We start from the raw sequence: 15365 nt of genomic DNA on the forward strand, positions 1-15365 counted from the left end.
GAACGGCGATATATTTCCCAGTCAGGGTGGTGAGTGGCTTGGAGGGGAACTTGTAGGTGATGGTGTTCCTATACATCTAATACCCTTGTTCTTCTACGTGGTAGAGGGTGCAGATTGAGGTGCTCTCAAGGAGCCTTGGTGAGTTGCTGCAGTGTGTCTTATAGATGTTGCACACGGAGCTTTATTCTTTTATCTAACCTCGTGCTGTACCTGTCCTGGGAGTGTTTGATGGGGACAGTGTAGAGGAAGCTTTATTCTGTATCTCATCACACGCTGTACCTGCCCTGTGAGTCTTTTGAAGGGGACAGTATAGAGGAAGCTTTATTCTGCATCTCATCTGTCACTTTATCTGCCCTGGGAGTGTTTGACGGGGACTGTGTAGAGGGAGCTTTACTCTGTATCTAACCCCGTGCTGTACCTGTCCTGGGAGTGTTTGATGGGGACAGTGTTGAGGGAGCTTTACTCTGTATCTAACCCCGTGCTGTACCTGTCCTCAGAATGTTTGATGGGGACAGTGTAGAGGGAGCTTTACTCTGTATCTAACCCCGTGCTGTACCTGTCCTGGGAGTGTTTGATGGGGACAGTGTAGAGGGAGCTTTACTCTGTATCTAACCCCGTGCTGTACCTGTCCTGGGAGTGTTTGATGGGGACAGTGTAGAGGGAGCTTTACTCTGTATCTAACCCCGAGTTGTACCTGTCCTGGGAGTGTTTGATGGGGACAGTGTCGAGGGAGCTTTACTCTGTATCTAACCCAGTGCTGTACCTGTCCTGGGAGTGTTTGATGGGGACAGTGTAGAGGGAGCTTTACTCTGTATCTAACCCCGTGCTGTACCGGTCCTGAGAGTGTTTGATGGGGACAGTGTAGAGGGAGCTTTACTCTGTGTCTAACCCCGTGCTGTCCCTGCCCTGGGAGTGTTTGATGGGGATAGTACAGAGAGTTTTTTACTCCAAATCTAAACCCCCTACCCAAGGTGAAGCAATGTCTCACCTCCCCTCTAGATTGTCCAGACAGCTGTATTGGCTTCCCTCCACCAACAGTTGAATAGCAAACCGGATGCCTGGATATAATTCAGAGGACAGGCTGTAAGCTACAGTTACTGTGACAGTCTTTAGCCAGTTTTATGTCTGAGGGCAGGGGAGTGGGTGTGAGAGTGAGTGAACAAGGGTGTTGAAATGAAATGAAAATGAAAATCTCTTATTGTCACAAGTAGGCTTCAAATGAAGTGACTGTGAAAAGCCCCTAGTCACCACATTCCTGCGCCTGTTCAGGGAGGCTGGTACGGGAATTGAACCCGCGCTGCCGGCCTTGGTCTGCTTTCAAAGCCAGCGATTTAGCAAGTTAAAACATTTTAGAATATGAAACAGATGGGCACAGTTGTGTAAATAGGTAGAAATCCCCGTTGAGAGGCAAGTTTATTATGACAAAGAATTGGCTAGTTGACATTGTATGCAAATTAATCCAGCAATACAACTTTAATGCAATATAAATTATAAAAACATGCAGATTCCAGTATCTTCCAGCAATTGGTTATAAACACGAAGATAAACAGAGAGGTTAACACTTTTTCAAGGATAGCTTTGTAAACTGTGTGCTTGAGTGTATTTGGGAGCCACAAGGTGAGACCTCAATGTTACAAATGGGAGGGGTGGGAGAGACCCTCAATTTGCAGGGGAAATAGTGAACGCTGGGAGTGGGACAGTCTGTGCTGGGAGTTTGGGTCAATCTGGTTGGCTAGTCGATGTTTCACTGACAGAAATCTCCGAGTCTGGGACTGTAAAGAATCCACTCATCAATTGGGTTTGAGGGCAGGAGTCATGTCCTTGTGCCCTTCCTCCACCCACTTGGCAGACAGAGGGGAGCTCTGGGGAGCTCTTAGTCCTCCGACCACAGGCATCTGCTATCTGTGCAGTGCTTGTGAGCACAGTCGGACTTGCAGTAATTGAGGAGAACCGCCCTCCCATCGGTTCTGCCGCCGTTTCGTTGCAGCTGTTAGGTGGATTCTGCACAAAGCCAAGCGCCCACGCTCTCTGATCAGCATCAAGTCCTGACTCAGGCCAGGTGCCAAACTGCAACACGGTGCTGGCCAGGGACAGGCAGAATCCAGCACCCAAAAACTTCCAACCTCAATGGCAGCTAGGACTTGGAGGAAAACAATTCCAAAAGTGTCGAAGATTAAACTGCGATTTTTAAGGGCCTGGTGGCATTCAATGCTTCCACCTCCCTGAACACAAGAAGTTTCCGAATTGTGGCCACAACGGACCTGGGGCTTATTAATGATTAATGCTCAATAAACCCCTTCCTGCTGTCTGTGGAGGAAAGGTGGGGGAAAGAGAGAGAGCTCAGATCAACTCTGACCACCTTGTGTCAAGATCACTGGTGGCCCTGAAAGGAGAAACTCGATGGGTTCAGCCAGTCCCAGGGGGTAATGTCCACAATTCTTGTTTGAACAATAAATGATGTGTTGGTCCTCCAAGAACTCAAGGGCAGTTAGGGATGAGCAACAATGCTGGACTTGCCAGCACCGCTCACATCCCATGAAAGAACCAAAAAGAGCTTCCTGGCAATAAAGCCGGTTCCAGCACAACACTGCTGAACTGGTTATGTTCCATTCTGCAGCCGTTCTCTCCGCCCCAGACTACAGCCAAATATTGAATTTAATAAACCTTGTCCAGAAAGGTGTACAGCAGAAAACATATTCAGTTGAGACACATTGCAGTTGGGATTCAATGTACACAGGCCTTGTATAGTACAACAGATTTTTACATATAAGGCAGGACCCCACTGAACAAGGTAAGACATCAGAAATATTTACAATGACTGAGCTCAATTCTGCCATTAAGAGGATTATTTTGTCCTGATATTTCAGTGCTGTCATCGGATTTTCAGTGGAGAGATGCAGGCAGAGAGGCATTTTCACTGCACAACACAAAACGTTACCATCCAGACCCATCATGCATCTGTCACACCAGGGCACAGGGATCCCTTGGGGATTGTCACACCAGGGCAGAGAGATCCCTCGGGGATCTGTCACAACAGGGCAGAGAGATCCCTCGGAGATCTGTCACACCAGGGCACAGAGATCCCTCGGGGATCTGTCACACCAGGGCACAGGGATCTGTCACACCAGGGCACAGAGATCCCTCGGGGATCTGTCACACCAGGGCACAGGGATCTGTCACACCAGGGCAGAGAGATCCCTCGGGGATCTGTCACACCAGGGCAGAGAGATCCCTCGGGGATCTGTCACACCAGGGCACAGAGATCCCACGGGGACCTGTCACACCAGGGCAGAGGTTTCCCTCGGGGATCTGTCACACCAGGGCACAGAGATCCCTCAGGGATCCAACACCCCAGGGCACAGAGATCCCTCAGGGATCTGTCACACCAGGGCACAGAGATCCCTCTTGGATCTGTCACACCAGGGCACAGAGATCCCTCAGGGATCTGTCACACCAGGGCATGGAGATCCTTCGGGGATCTGTCACACCAGGGCACAGAGATCCCTCGGGGATCTGTCACACCAGGGCACAGAGATCCCTCTGGGATCTGTCACACCAGGGCACAGAGATCCCTCGGGGATCTGTCACACCAGGGCACGGAGAACCCTTGGAAATCTGTCACACCAGGGCACAGAGATCCCTTAAGGATCAATCACATTGAGGCACGGGGATCCCTCAGGGATCCAACAGACCAGGGCACAGTGATCCCTCAGGGATCTGTCACACCAGGGCACAGAGATCCCTCTGGGATCTGTCACACCAGGGCACGGAGATCCCTCAGGGATCTGTCACACCCGGGCACGGAGATCCTTCGGGGATCTGTCACACCAGGGCACAGCGATCCCTCGGGGATCTGTCACACCAGGTCACAGAGATCCCTTAAGGATCGATCACATTGAGGCACGGGGATCCCTCAGGGATCCAACAGACCAGGGCACAGAGATCCCTTAAGGATCGATCACATTGAGGCACGGGGATCCCTCAGGGATCCAATAGACCAGGGCAGAGAGATCCCTCTGGGATCTGTCACACCAGGGCACAGAGATCCCTCAGGGATCCAACAGACCAGGGCACATAGATCCCTCAGGGATCTGTCACACCAGGGCACAGAGATCCCTCGGGGATCTGTCACACCAGGGCACGGAGATCCCTCAGGGATGTCACACCAGGGCACAGTGATCCCTAGGGGATCTGTCACACCAGGGCACGGAGATCCCTCGGGGATCTGTCACACCAGGGCACGGAGATCCCTCTGGGATCTGTCACACCAGGGCATGGAGATCCCTCGGGAATCTGTCACACCAGGGCATGGAGATCCCTCGGGAATCTGTCACACCAGGGCACGGAGATCCCTTGGGGATCTGTCACACCAAGGCACAGAGATCCCTTAAGGATCGATCACATTGAAGCACGGGGATCCCTCAGGGATCCAACAGACCAGGGCACAGAGATCCCTTAAGGATCGATCACATTGAGGCACGGGGATCCCTCAGGGAGATCCAATAGACCAGGGCACAGAGATCCCTCGTTGATCTATCACATTGGTTACAGGAATCCCTTGGGGATCTATCGCACGAGGGCACAGAGATCTATCACACCAGGTTGCAGGGTTCCCTCATGGATCTATCACACACAGCTGGTAGATACTGATCCACGTCAGTAAAAAGACAATTGGAAATGATCTCTGAAATTCGGTCACCACCCCCGTAGTATCTCGAGTGTCAATTCTTCCCTTGTCACTTTAGTCAGGTTTCTGCTCATCAAGGGAAAAATAAAAATGCAGTTTGCTGCAGGGTCAGCGAATGGATGCTGAACATGCAGAGTTTCTGCTGCTACTGTGGCCCCAAATGGGTGAGGTTCTAAAATGAAGCTTTGAGCCCGATGGAGTCAGGACTGGACTGTAGCTGAGTCTGTCTGCTGCTGAGGGTGGCCTAGGCACCTGGTCACAATCACTCCTTGCACACAGATGCCACGCACAAGGATCCAGGATCCCAGTTTCACACTGTCCTATTGGACAGGGCTGAAGAGCACAAGCTTAAATGGATTGAGACATAAATGCTTTCCTGTGTTTGAAAAAAAAATCCAGTTTGCTCCCAGGACGAATCGATTGAATCAGTGTCGAGAGGGGGGGGGGGATGAAAACTCCATTGGTTGGACCTGGTTTTAGCTGTACCGCATCCTGTATATTGAAGCAGCTCACATAAGACTCGGGAGACACTGAAATGCAGCGAAATACAACAGCCAGTCCAGAACTGGGAACATACCTTTGCATTCCAGATTGGAGACCCATTCAAACTCAGTGCTTCTCTCCCCATCACCACCAAATGGATCCCCCGTTTTATTTGACTTGGAAGTTCCAGTTAACACTTTGGGAGTGTTTGGAATCTGCACTTTCACCCACTTCAAACAGCGTGAGAGACTTTCCCAGGAGCACTTCCCATTCCAAACTCTCAAGTCCCGATGCTTTGGAAGAGCTCAGGGAGGAACACTTTTTAAACGTATGGTTGCTAAGCCCAGCCTCAGATGGCACCTGCCTCCCCGAATCAGTGAACAGCAGCACTGGACAGTGAGAGACCCACAGTCTACCCAACCTCAGTCTGGGGTCACTGACTCTCTCTCCACTGTATTAGGACGGGCCATCGGGTGTCAAGTTCTGCATACACATTTCCCAGAACTAAAGAGCGTTCCGAGCTGTCCATCCAATAAGGTAGCAACTTTCCAGAAGCGATCCCATCTCCTGAGTGCAGGAGCATGTGTGGCAGTGTTTATGCCCTGGTAGAGCAGCACGATGGGCCAGCAGAAGGAACAAATCTGATCAGAAACAAGAGAAATAATCAGATGAAACCTGCTCCACTCTCTTCAGCCCCCCAAAAATAGGCCCCGCAGGACAGACCCCACAGTATAAACCGACTCTCGCCTTCCACATCCCCGATGTCAGTGCTGCGGACTCTAAGCCTGTTTACACACCAAGTGGGCTAACATTGTGTAAACCTTCCCGACACAACAGCGAGAATTGTTTTGGTTTTGCTTTTAGCTGGTCATAGGCAGGTGTGCCACCACAAACTGTGGAAACTGCAACGAGTGGTCAGGATTTGGAATGTGCTGTCTGATAAGTTGTTGGATGCAGATTGAACAGGAGCCTCCAGAGGGTAATTGAAAATATTTGCAAAGAGCCAGGTCAGATGGATTGGACTGAATGGGCTCATTGATGCAACATTATTCACATTTAGATGAGTTGTGAGGGGCACTATCCACACAGTCTAATGGCACTGCCCAGGGCTGACAGCCACACGAACTGTGAGCTCTAAGTGACAAGACCACACGAGCACTTACTCTGCCCTGTCCTCTGGGGCTCTCAGGCTGAAGGCAGGAACCCTCGGCCCTCAAGTGCCACATTCCAAGAGAGAGCCGGAAACGAGATCGGAAATCTCTGCACTCCTGCTTAACCTCCCTCGCCCCCACTCTCACCAATCTCCTTTGCCGATGAATGTCCTCACGTCCCCGCAGGATTTGGTGCACAATCCGCCCTCACCAGTAAACTGAACAGCAGAGTGCAAGGGACGCCCTCTCCCTGAACACGGAGAGACACAGCAGATGTAGGAGGAATCAGTGGGAACGTGGAATCAGATTAAAATGAAATTGTTTGCATGGATGCTCTCTATTTCATACTTCCTGCTTAGCTCACCCTCTCCCCCCCCCACCACTTTTTAAAATAAATTTAGAGTGCCCAATTCATTTTTTCCAATTAAGGGGCAATTTAGCGTGGCCAATCCACCCACCCTGCACATCTTTGGGTTGTGGGGGTGAAACCCACGCAGACACGGGGAGAATGTGCAAACTCCACACGGACAGTGACCCAGAGCCGGGATCGAACCTGGGACCTCGGCGCCGTGAGGCAGCAGTGCTAACCACTGTGCCACCGTGCTGCCCTCCCTCCCACCACACCTGATGTTCATGGCAGGTTTAGAGATTTCTTTCAATTTAAAAAAAAAAGTTGCTCTCCCTCTCTCTCCCCCCACTGCCTGGGGGTCTCTCCTGCGTTTATTAGTGCAGTGCGGAGCCCACCGGCCTGGGGCGGGAGGAGTTGACCAAGAGGGAAATTCTGTTGCACATCACACGGGACCCGAATTTGGCAAATCGATAAAGAACAGAAAAGTATTTCTAATCTGTACGGGGGTCACAGCTGCGCGCAGGTCAGTGGAAGGTTGGTCAGTTATTCTGTTCTGCATTCTTTAAAAAACATTATGAACAGACCGAGGAATCAATCAGAAATATCTCTGCCTCTCTCCAGTGTTTCTGCTCAAGTCGCACATTTGAAAAAAAAGTGTTCGCTGGCTCAACCAGTCATGACGTCTGCTCTGCACCAACCCACAGGGAGCAGTGTCCATAGTTCAAATTTCAAAGTCCCCTTTTCCGTTCCCCACCTGCAGAGGTCAGAGGGCAGGTACGGCGCTCAGGAATGACAACTTTCACAGCACATCAAACCCCGGAATTGGCAAGCGGGCACTCGGCTTAGCTTTCATCGCTCATTTATTTTTTAAACCCACGCCACCGCCCCCCCCCAAACCAGCCTCCCAAACGAGTGACGCCGCTGCCACCCTCCTCGGTTACTGCACTGAGCTTCAGATCCAGTCGGAGGTTACGGGGAGTGAAAAAAGGAGTTTCCAGAGAGGAGTCCAACCACGTCACTCCCCGTGCAAGGGGCGACGCTTCACCCTATCAGTGGCAGACTTGGCCGGCTGAGAATGGAAGTCCCGAGGGTTGCCGGAACCAGTCACCCTTCCACCATTTGGCTGATAATGTTGATGAGGTTGTCCATGCCCCACAGGTAGCCATCCTCCCGATTGCCCTCCACCCAGGCCACCCTGTGGTTCAGCGTCTCGTGGTCGGGTAACAGCACCGTCTTCCCAAAGTCAATCATCCAAACCTTGGCCAGCTCGGACTTGTCATGGACAAAGAGGAGAGAACTTCCCACCACCTGGAAGCAAGGGAACAAAGAGGGAGACAATTCCAGTCAGAAATAGAAAAAATACAAGTAGGCTTTAAGCACATCAAACTACACTGCTATAGGTTCATAGCTGATCATCTATCTCAACTCCACTTTCTCACACTTATCCCAAATTGCCTTCATTCCCGTTGCATCCAGAACCCATCGATCGGAGTGTTGAACACAGTCAATGGTGGAGAATCCACAACCCTCTGGGATAGAGAATTCCAAAGATTCACAATTTCCCATCACCTCAGTCCAAAAGGGCAGGCAAGACCATTGATAATACGCCTCCTTTCAATGTATTTTCAGAATGCGGCTAACTCTTGGTCCAAATTTACTGCCATACCCCAGAGATGGTGGCGGTGAGCGTCCACCTTGAACCGCTGCAGTCTGTGTGGTGAAGGTGCACCCACACTGCTGTTCGGGAGGGAAGGGTAAAAGAAACAGAGTGCCATCAGTCGAGCCCCAGCTCAAGTGGGCCCCAGAGGAGGGACTGGACCGTGACTGCAATGCACCCCATGGTTAACCAGCATAATGGCACAAGTTCTTTCGATCAGGAATCTGATAGGTGAATCGATGGATTGGAGAGTCTCCAAATCCAACTGCTGAGAAATCTACAGCATATGCGTGACCAAGTGTTGGGGAACCGCACACTCCCACCTCCACCCAGCCAGCCACTGAGGTGTCCGGGGCAATAATCATCTCCAATTGTTGCCAAGCCTCAAACCCTGGCAACAGGGCAATGACATGAAATGGAGACACACGAGGTAAGTGTCTCCCTAACTCCAAGCCCGAGAGCAGGAGTCGCAGGCTGACACCTCAGCATTCTGAAGAACCGACATGTGGAGGCGCCCAAATCAAGATCATGAGGCAGAGACGTGCCCCTGCCCCACATAATCTGATAAAAAAACCAAAGTTAGTTCCTTCAGCATCTGGACAGATGCCTTCGATTCTGAAAGTGTCACAAACTCTGAAAGTTTATTTATCCTTTCCAGCTGCTGCTAGGGTTACTGAGCTTTATCGGCTGTGAACCTTTGAGGTGGCTTTGGTTTTAGAAACATCTTAGCTGACTGGGCTCAGTGCGCCAAGCTGTGGACAGGCAGGGAACGCCCATTACCTCATGCGTGTTGAAGAACTCGGAGCCCTCCAGCGCTGTCCTCAGTTCTTTCAATCGAGTTAAGTAGTTTCTCTGCAAACAGGACAAACAGGAACATTAGCAACGCACACAGCCAGGGTGGAGGTAAAGGTACCAGCATGCTACCTAAACCATCCAGACTATTGAGAGGGAGGGAGCGAGAATCTGGAGGAAACTGTGATCTCTGACGTGATGTTGAGAATCTTAGGCTTCAATGAATGTAGTAACGGAGGGGAAATAGTTACCAGGATGTTTCTATTGTTGTCCACAAAATCTTCCAGTGCCTCCATAACCTCCTCTTTGAGCCTGGTTTTCTTGAAGCTTGTGCTGCAGGAGCCATCAGCCTTCTGGGGGAATGAAAGAACTCTTAAACTGGAGATCGGAGCAGAGTCAACAACAGATAGAAATGCCCTGCAGCTGGGACTGATGACCCCCCGCCTTCTCACCCTCCACCATGTCCTCTGACCTCCTCTTTCCCTGTTAACCTCCTCAATTTCTGCTGCAATTGTATAAGGTGTTAGTGAGGCCACACCTGGAGTATTGTGTTCAGTTTTGGTCTCCTTACTTGAGAAAGGACGTACTGGCACTGGAGGGTGTGCAGAGGAGATTCACTAGGTTAATCCCAGAGCTGAAGGGATTGGATTACGAGGAGAGGCTGAGTAGACTGGGACTGTACTCGTTGGAATTTAGAAGGATGAGGGGGGATCTTATAGAAACATATAAAATTATGAAGGGAATAGATAGGATAGATACGGGCAGGTTGTTTCCACTGGCGGATGAAAGCAGAACTAGTGGGCATAGCCTCAAAATAAGGGGAAGTAGATTCAGGACTGAGTTTAGGAAGAACTTCTTCACCCAAAGGGTTGTGAATCTATGGAATTCCTTGCCCAGTGAAGCAGTAGAGGCTCCTTCATTAAATTTTAAGATAAAGATAGATAGTTTTTTGAAGAATAAAGGGATTAAGGGTTATGGTGTTCGGGCCGGAAAGTGGAGCTGAGTCCACAAAAGATCAGCCATGATCTCATTGAATGGTGGAGCAGGCTCGAGGGGCCAGATGGCCTACTCCTGCTCCTAGTTCTTATGTTCTAAAACCATTCCCTGACTGGGCGAACACAGGACTACTCAGTCCTGAGCACTACACTTTCAGAAGGATATACTGGCCTTGGAGCAAGTGCAAGATAGATTCAATGCAATCAGACCTGGAATGCAAGGGTTAAATGACGAGAAGACATTTCACAAAGAAATGCCTTGGAATTTAGCAGGTCAAGCGAGAGGGCATAAATTTTCAAGATAGGAACATGGGACGGGGAGGAATAGGGCATTTGGCCTTTCAAGCCTGTTCCACCATTTAATATGATCATGGCTGATCGGTTGTGGTCTCAGCTCCACTTTCTTGTCTTCCTGAAGTCGGAATAACCTCCGGGTGTCCACTCTGTCGACCCCCCTCAGAATCCTACATATTGCAATAAGATCACTTCCCATTCTTCTAAACTCCAATGGATATCTGGGCCCAGCCTGTTCAATCTTTCCTCATTGGATAAGCCCTTCATCATGAAAAAGCTATCAAGGGGGAATAGAGAGGAAAGGTAGAGCAAGGCTATTTCTACTGATCGGGGGTCTAGGAATAGGTGACAAGTGTCGAAAGATCTTTCAGGGGTGAAATTAGGAAACACTTCTACACAGCACAGAGAAGAGAAATTTGGAATTATCTTCAGCTAATGGCATTTGGTGCTGGGCCATTTGTTAATGTTAAAACTGACAGGGGCGGGCTTTCGTTACCACAGGCGATAAGGGATATGGGGCAATGGTGGTTGTATGCAGTTAGGTCACAGTTCAGCAATGTTACTCCTCTGCTTTTGCTTCTTCAGCATGTTTTTTGCCAGCACTGGAGGCTGACTGGCCTGATCAAGCTCATCCACTTACCCTGATGCCTTCTATCCTGAACCCTAGGGTTGCAGTCGAGCTGAGCGTCTCCCGCCACTGCATGTAACGTGGCTTCAACACCGCTTTCTGTTCGTGCTCCTCCTGCGTGGGTGCATTTGGATCCACTGCGATCATCTTCTCGTACATGTCTTTCCGCAGTTTGGGCTTCTCCCGAGCTTTGGTCAACTCCTCCTCAAGATACGTCCTTCAATAGCAAATTTGGAATCCAGTGTCAGGAAAATACGAATCGACAAGGCAAGCACCAAAAATATCAACTGCGACTCACAAGAGATGTCTGCCGTACCTGTCCTCCTGTTCAAATCTCTTTGTCGTCTCTCCTCGTCCTCAATCTCAGTCCGTCCCGTCCCCCACCCCCCAAGATCTCTGCGGTCTTGCAATTCTGGCCTCTTGCTATTCCTGAATTTCCATGACTCCACGAGTGACAAAGCCCTGGAATAATCTTGCAAAGTATCTATCTGCCCCGCCCCCCCCCCCCCCCCCCCCCCCGCCCGTTTTAAGGTGTTTCTGTGAACATCCCTTTGTGAAGCTTTGGAGATCGGCACAAATATCTCCTCGTGTGGCTCAGTGTGAAATTCTGACTGATTACATTGCACACGACACACAAGCAGAAACAGGCCATTTGGCCCAACTAGTCCATGCTGGTCTTTATGCTCCACTCACACCTCCTTGCCACTTTCCTCATCTAAATTTACCATCCTAACCCTCTATTCTCTTCTCCCTCATCTGCTTGTCCGGTTCCCCCTTAAATAGATTGATACTATTGACTTCGACCTCCCCGTGTGGGAGCGAGTTCCACATTCTCATCACTCTCTGGGTAGAGAGGCTGCTTCCGAATTTCCAATTGGATTCCTTGGGGACTTGATGGTCTCTAGTTATTCTTTTCCCCACAATTTATTCTCTGGGCGGTGGGGAGGCATTGGTGAAGGGCTGGCACACAATGGGGCGAGTCGGAGTTAATTAAATCTCCACATGGCTGGAATATTTCTGACTGTGACCGCAAAGAATTGTTTTCAATGGGCCTGTATGAACACGGTGCTTTGGTTGATAAACACTGTACATTACGAAAAAGCAAGTCAGTAACGTGTTTGGGTTGGGGGGGGGGGGCTGAAATCACGCAGCTGGGTATGTGAAACAGCTAAACAAACACAGGGTGTGCAGCTAAACATGGCACCGCTCCCTTCACTGCTCTCACCTTTGTGAGTTTGGACCTGTCAACCTGTCAATGACGGAGAATTGGGCAGGTTAACTAAGAAACGAGCCGTGGCGTAAGAGGAGACAGAATGCCATGCCTTTAATTGCGGCAGAGTGGAAAGTTTGAAGTTGCTTCGCAGACCACACATTTGCCTTCTGGTCAGGTGTTGAGCGTGCTGTGAGCCTCACACTTTAAGGAAATGTTCCTCGATGTTGTGACACACTATTTCACAACAGCCATCTAGTTTTTCCACAAGTTTGACAGCTATTATCCAGGTTGGAACAATCAAAGACGGAGGGAGAGAAGGGCATTTGAAAACTCCACAGGGAGTTGGTGATATCAGAGATGAGAGTTCGCATCCTCTCCTCTTTCTCACTGAAAGATGCTCTGCCTGGGATGTGTGTCCCCCTTTTGGAGCAATTGGCCTGCACCTCACCCAAGTGCTCATTTTCCACGTGAACCTAGACAGCTATTCTTAATAAGCTGTTCGCCCACAGGGGAATCACAATTAATGCTCGCCTTCCATCCGAGCTTGTTTTCCAGCAAAAGACACGAGCAAGTGACAGAGTTTCCACACACTAACCCCCTAGGGCACACGGTCAAATTGCAACCTCTCGGCCAAAAATTACTAACCGTGCAGACAAGATCAAATCTGGATCCTGTCTACCAGGATGTAAAATTCTTTTTTTTGTAAATTTAGAGTACCCAATTAATTTTTTCCAATTAAGGGGCAATTTAGTGTGGCCAATCCACCTACCCTGCACATCTTTGGGTTGTGGGGTGAAACCCACACAGACACGGGAAGAATGTCAAACTCCACACGGACCGTGACCCAGGGCCGAGTTTCGAACCCGGATCCTTGGCGCCGTGATGCAGCAGTGCTAATCACTGCGCCACCGGGCCACCCCCAGGATGTAAAATTCTGAGACAGAGCAACATCTTGCATTGACATAACACCTTTAACCAAATAAAATCATCCCAAGGTGCAAGAATTTTGAAGCAAAAATCTGACGAGCTACATCCGGTGATATTACGACAGATGGCCAAAAGCCAGGTCAAAAGGAGGTTTTAAAACACCTGTTGCCTCACAGCGCCAGGGAGGGAAGTCTGGAACTGAAGGAGAACAGGCGGGGCTGGCCAGGGTGAGGCAGGCAGGCAAGCGGGGCAGGCAAGGTCACAGAGATCGGAGAGGGCAAGAGAACTAAAGGAGTTTTCAGCAAAAGGACACATCACCCCACTGGCACTTCATATTTTAAAGCCCATTCAATGCGTTAACGTGCAGAGTGTTAACTGTTCAACTCACCTCACCCCCATCTTACAGTCCATGATTGAGGGGGAGTCAAACTCTGACAACAAGTCATCCATCTGATTGTAGCTGTCGCCATCCTTGTCCACCACTCCGTAATAGCCTGGTACATAGGGTCGCAACAACGGATCCTTCATCAGGGACTCCAGGCACTGATGCTCACACTCACAGTACTTCTTCAGGATCTTTCCATAATCGCCAGCTTTAAAGTTACCTGAAACAAACAGGCAGCTTTGTGAACGCCATTCGTCATCCTTCCAACATTTCACACTTCTGTTGCTCCCCTTCCCCAGCTGGTCAGCTTAATGTACAGAAGCGCCCCCCCCCCCTCCCTCCCCCAACCGGTTATTGTCCTGCGAAAGATGAGGCGACACCAGCCTGGCTGCATTTCCCATTTTCACAGGACAGCATCAAGACAGAGTACTGAATCCCGTGTGGTCGGTCAGTCCCATTCATCAGGCACTGCTTGCTCCTTGCGCTGCACTGCCTGCTGGCACCAAAGTGGACATGTTTCAGCTGCAAGCTGAATGGGGCAATGCCAGGCTGCTCATCCACAAGGGGCATCACAGTAGAGTCCGATTCTTGTCCTCACAAAAGGCAGACTTCTCCAGTACAAGCTAATGAAAACAGTGATCAGGAGGGGGAATCCTTCCCCTCAAGCTCCCCTCCCCCACTCCAGACAGTCCATCACTCCCAATGATGCAGCCTGTGATCAAACAAGCTCGACTCAGTACCATCCCAGGGGGCACATTCATCCTGCGAACTATTGGAGGAGCCTTTCTCTGCCAGCCATTCTCCTGGGCAGATGGGGGAGCTGCACGGTGAGTATCCAGGGTGGCTTACCTGCATGGCCTGCTAACTGCACCCAAGGATAGCGCTTCCTGAAGGACACAACAAAGGGGGACCAGTGCACCATGGTCTTCAGCCTCTTCCACTTCCCGCTCTGCAAAAGGAAATTCAGTTTTGACAAAAAGAAAATGCACATGACATTCACTGGAGTGACCTTCCCCCCCACACATGGTCACCAATGTCCCTCCCCCAAGCATCCTCACCCTATCCTGCAGATAACGCAGCCAGCAATGCAAATGATAACAAGAAAAACAGGTACTTATTTAGTCTCTTTAACACAGTAAAACAGCCCCAGGTACTTGACAGGTGTGACAAAATTTGATGTCGATCTACATAAAGAGACAGGAGGACAAATGGCCCGAAGCTTAGTTAAAACAGGGGGTTTTGAAGGAGAGAGAGATGGAGGTGTTTAGGGAGGAAATTACACAGCTTTGGCAGCTGCAAGGCTGTTCCATATTTTGAATTACAGTGATATATTTCAGCACCAAGTAACTGGCTGTGTATCCAGCGACTGTACAGGCCGCATTCAATGATAGAGTAAAGAAAATCTGTCGCACAAGAGGCTGGAATTGGAGGAGCGCAGTGATCTCGCGAGGGCTGTGGGGTTGAAGGAGGAGGTTGCAGAAATGGCAGAAGGCAAGGCCACGGAGGAATTTCAAAACAAGAATTGAGGCTTACAGTTCTGTTAGAAGCTTGCACTATTAACAAATCAGTGTATCATTATCAGCAGTGACAGATAGGCCCATCCCTCTGTGTGTGTGCGCGTGTGTGTGTTGACACTGCTGAGGTTAATGCCCCTCTGAATTTTCCTCAAACTTCAAACAGTCCTGCCGCCTCCCCCCATCCCCCTCAGGAACATCTGCCTCAGTCTTTACCAGGGCCTCAGGCGATGATGAGCAATGCTGAGAACAGTAGTTCAACATTCCCTCACCTTTGCCTTTAGTTGAAA

At 50.0% G+C, this 15365-nt stretch overlaps 1 protein-coding gene across 4 annotated transcripts in view; it reads right to left on the reverse strand.

The window, feature by feature from the left end:
• Positions 1–1375: 1375 nt before the first annotated feature.
• Positions 1376–15365, reverse strand: part of LOC140402494 (inositol-trisphosphate 3-kinase C-like) — a 91977-nt gene continuing 77987 nt past the window's right edge. For 3 of the 4 annotated variants that reach the window (XM_072490328.1, XM_072490330.1, XM_072490331.1), the window contains exons 2-7: positions 14411–14510; positions 13565–13781; positions 11049–11253; positions 9371–9472; positions 9108–9179; positions 1376–7978 (exon numbers count right to left, since the gene is read on the reverse strand). In XM_072490328.1, coding sequence (XP_072346429.1) covers positions 7775–7978; positions 9108–9179; positions 9371–9472; positions 11049–11253; positions 13565–13781; positions 14411–14510 — 900 coding nt within the window. In that variant the 3' untranslated portion in view covers positions 1376–7774. The remainder of the gene's footprint in view (positions 7979–9107; positions 9180–9370; positions 9473–11048; positions 11254–13564; positions 13782–14410; positions 14511–15365) is intronic. The other variant, XM_072490329.1, reaches the window with a different exon arrangement.

This window comes from Scyliorhinus torazame, chromosome 25 (assembly GCF_047496885.1).
Source record: "Scyliorhinus torazame isolate Kashiwa2021f chromosome 25, sScyTor2.1, whole genome shotgun sequence".
Lineage (NCBI taxonomy): Eukaryota > Metazoa > Chordata > Chondrichthyes > Carcharhiniformes > Scyliorhinidae > Scyliorhinus > Scyliorhinus torazame.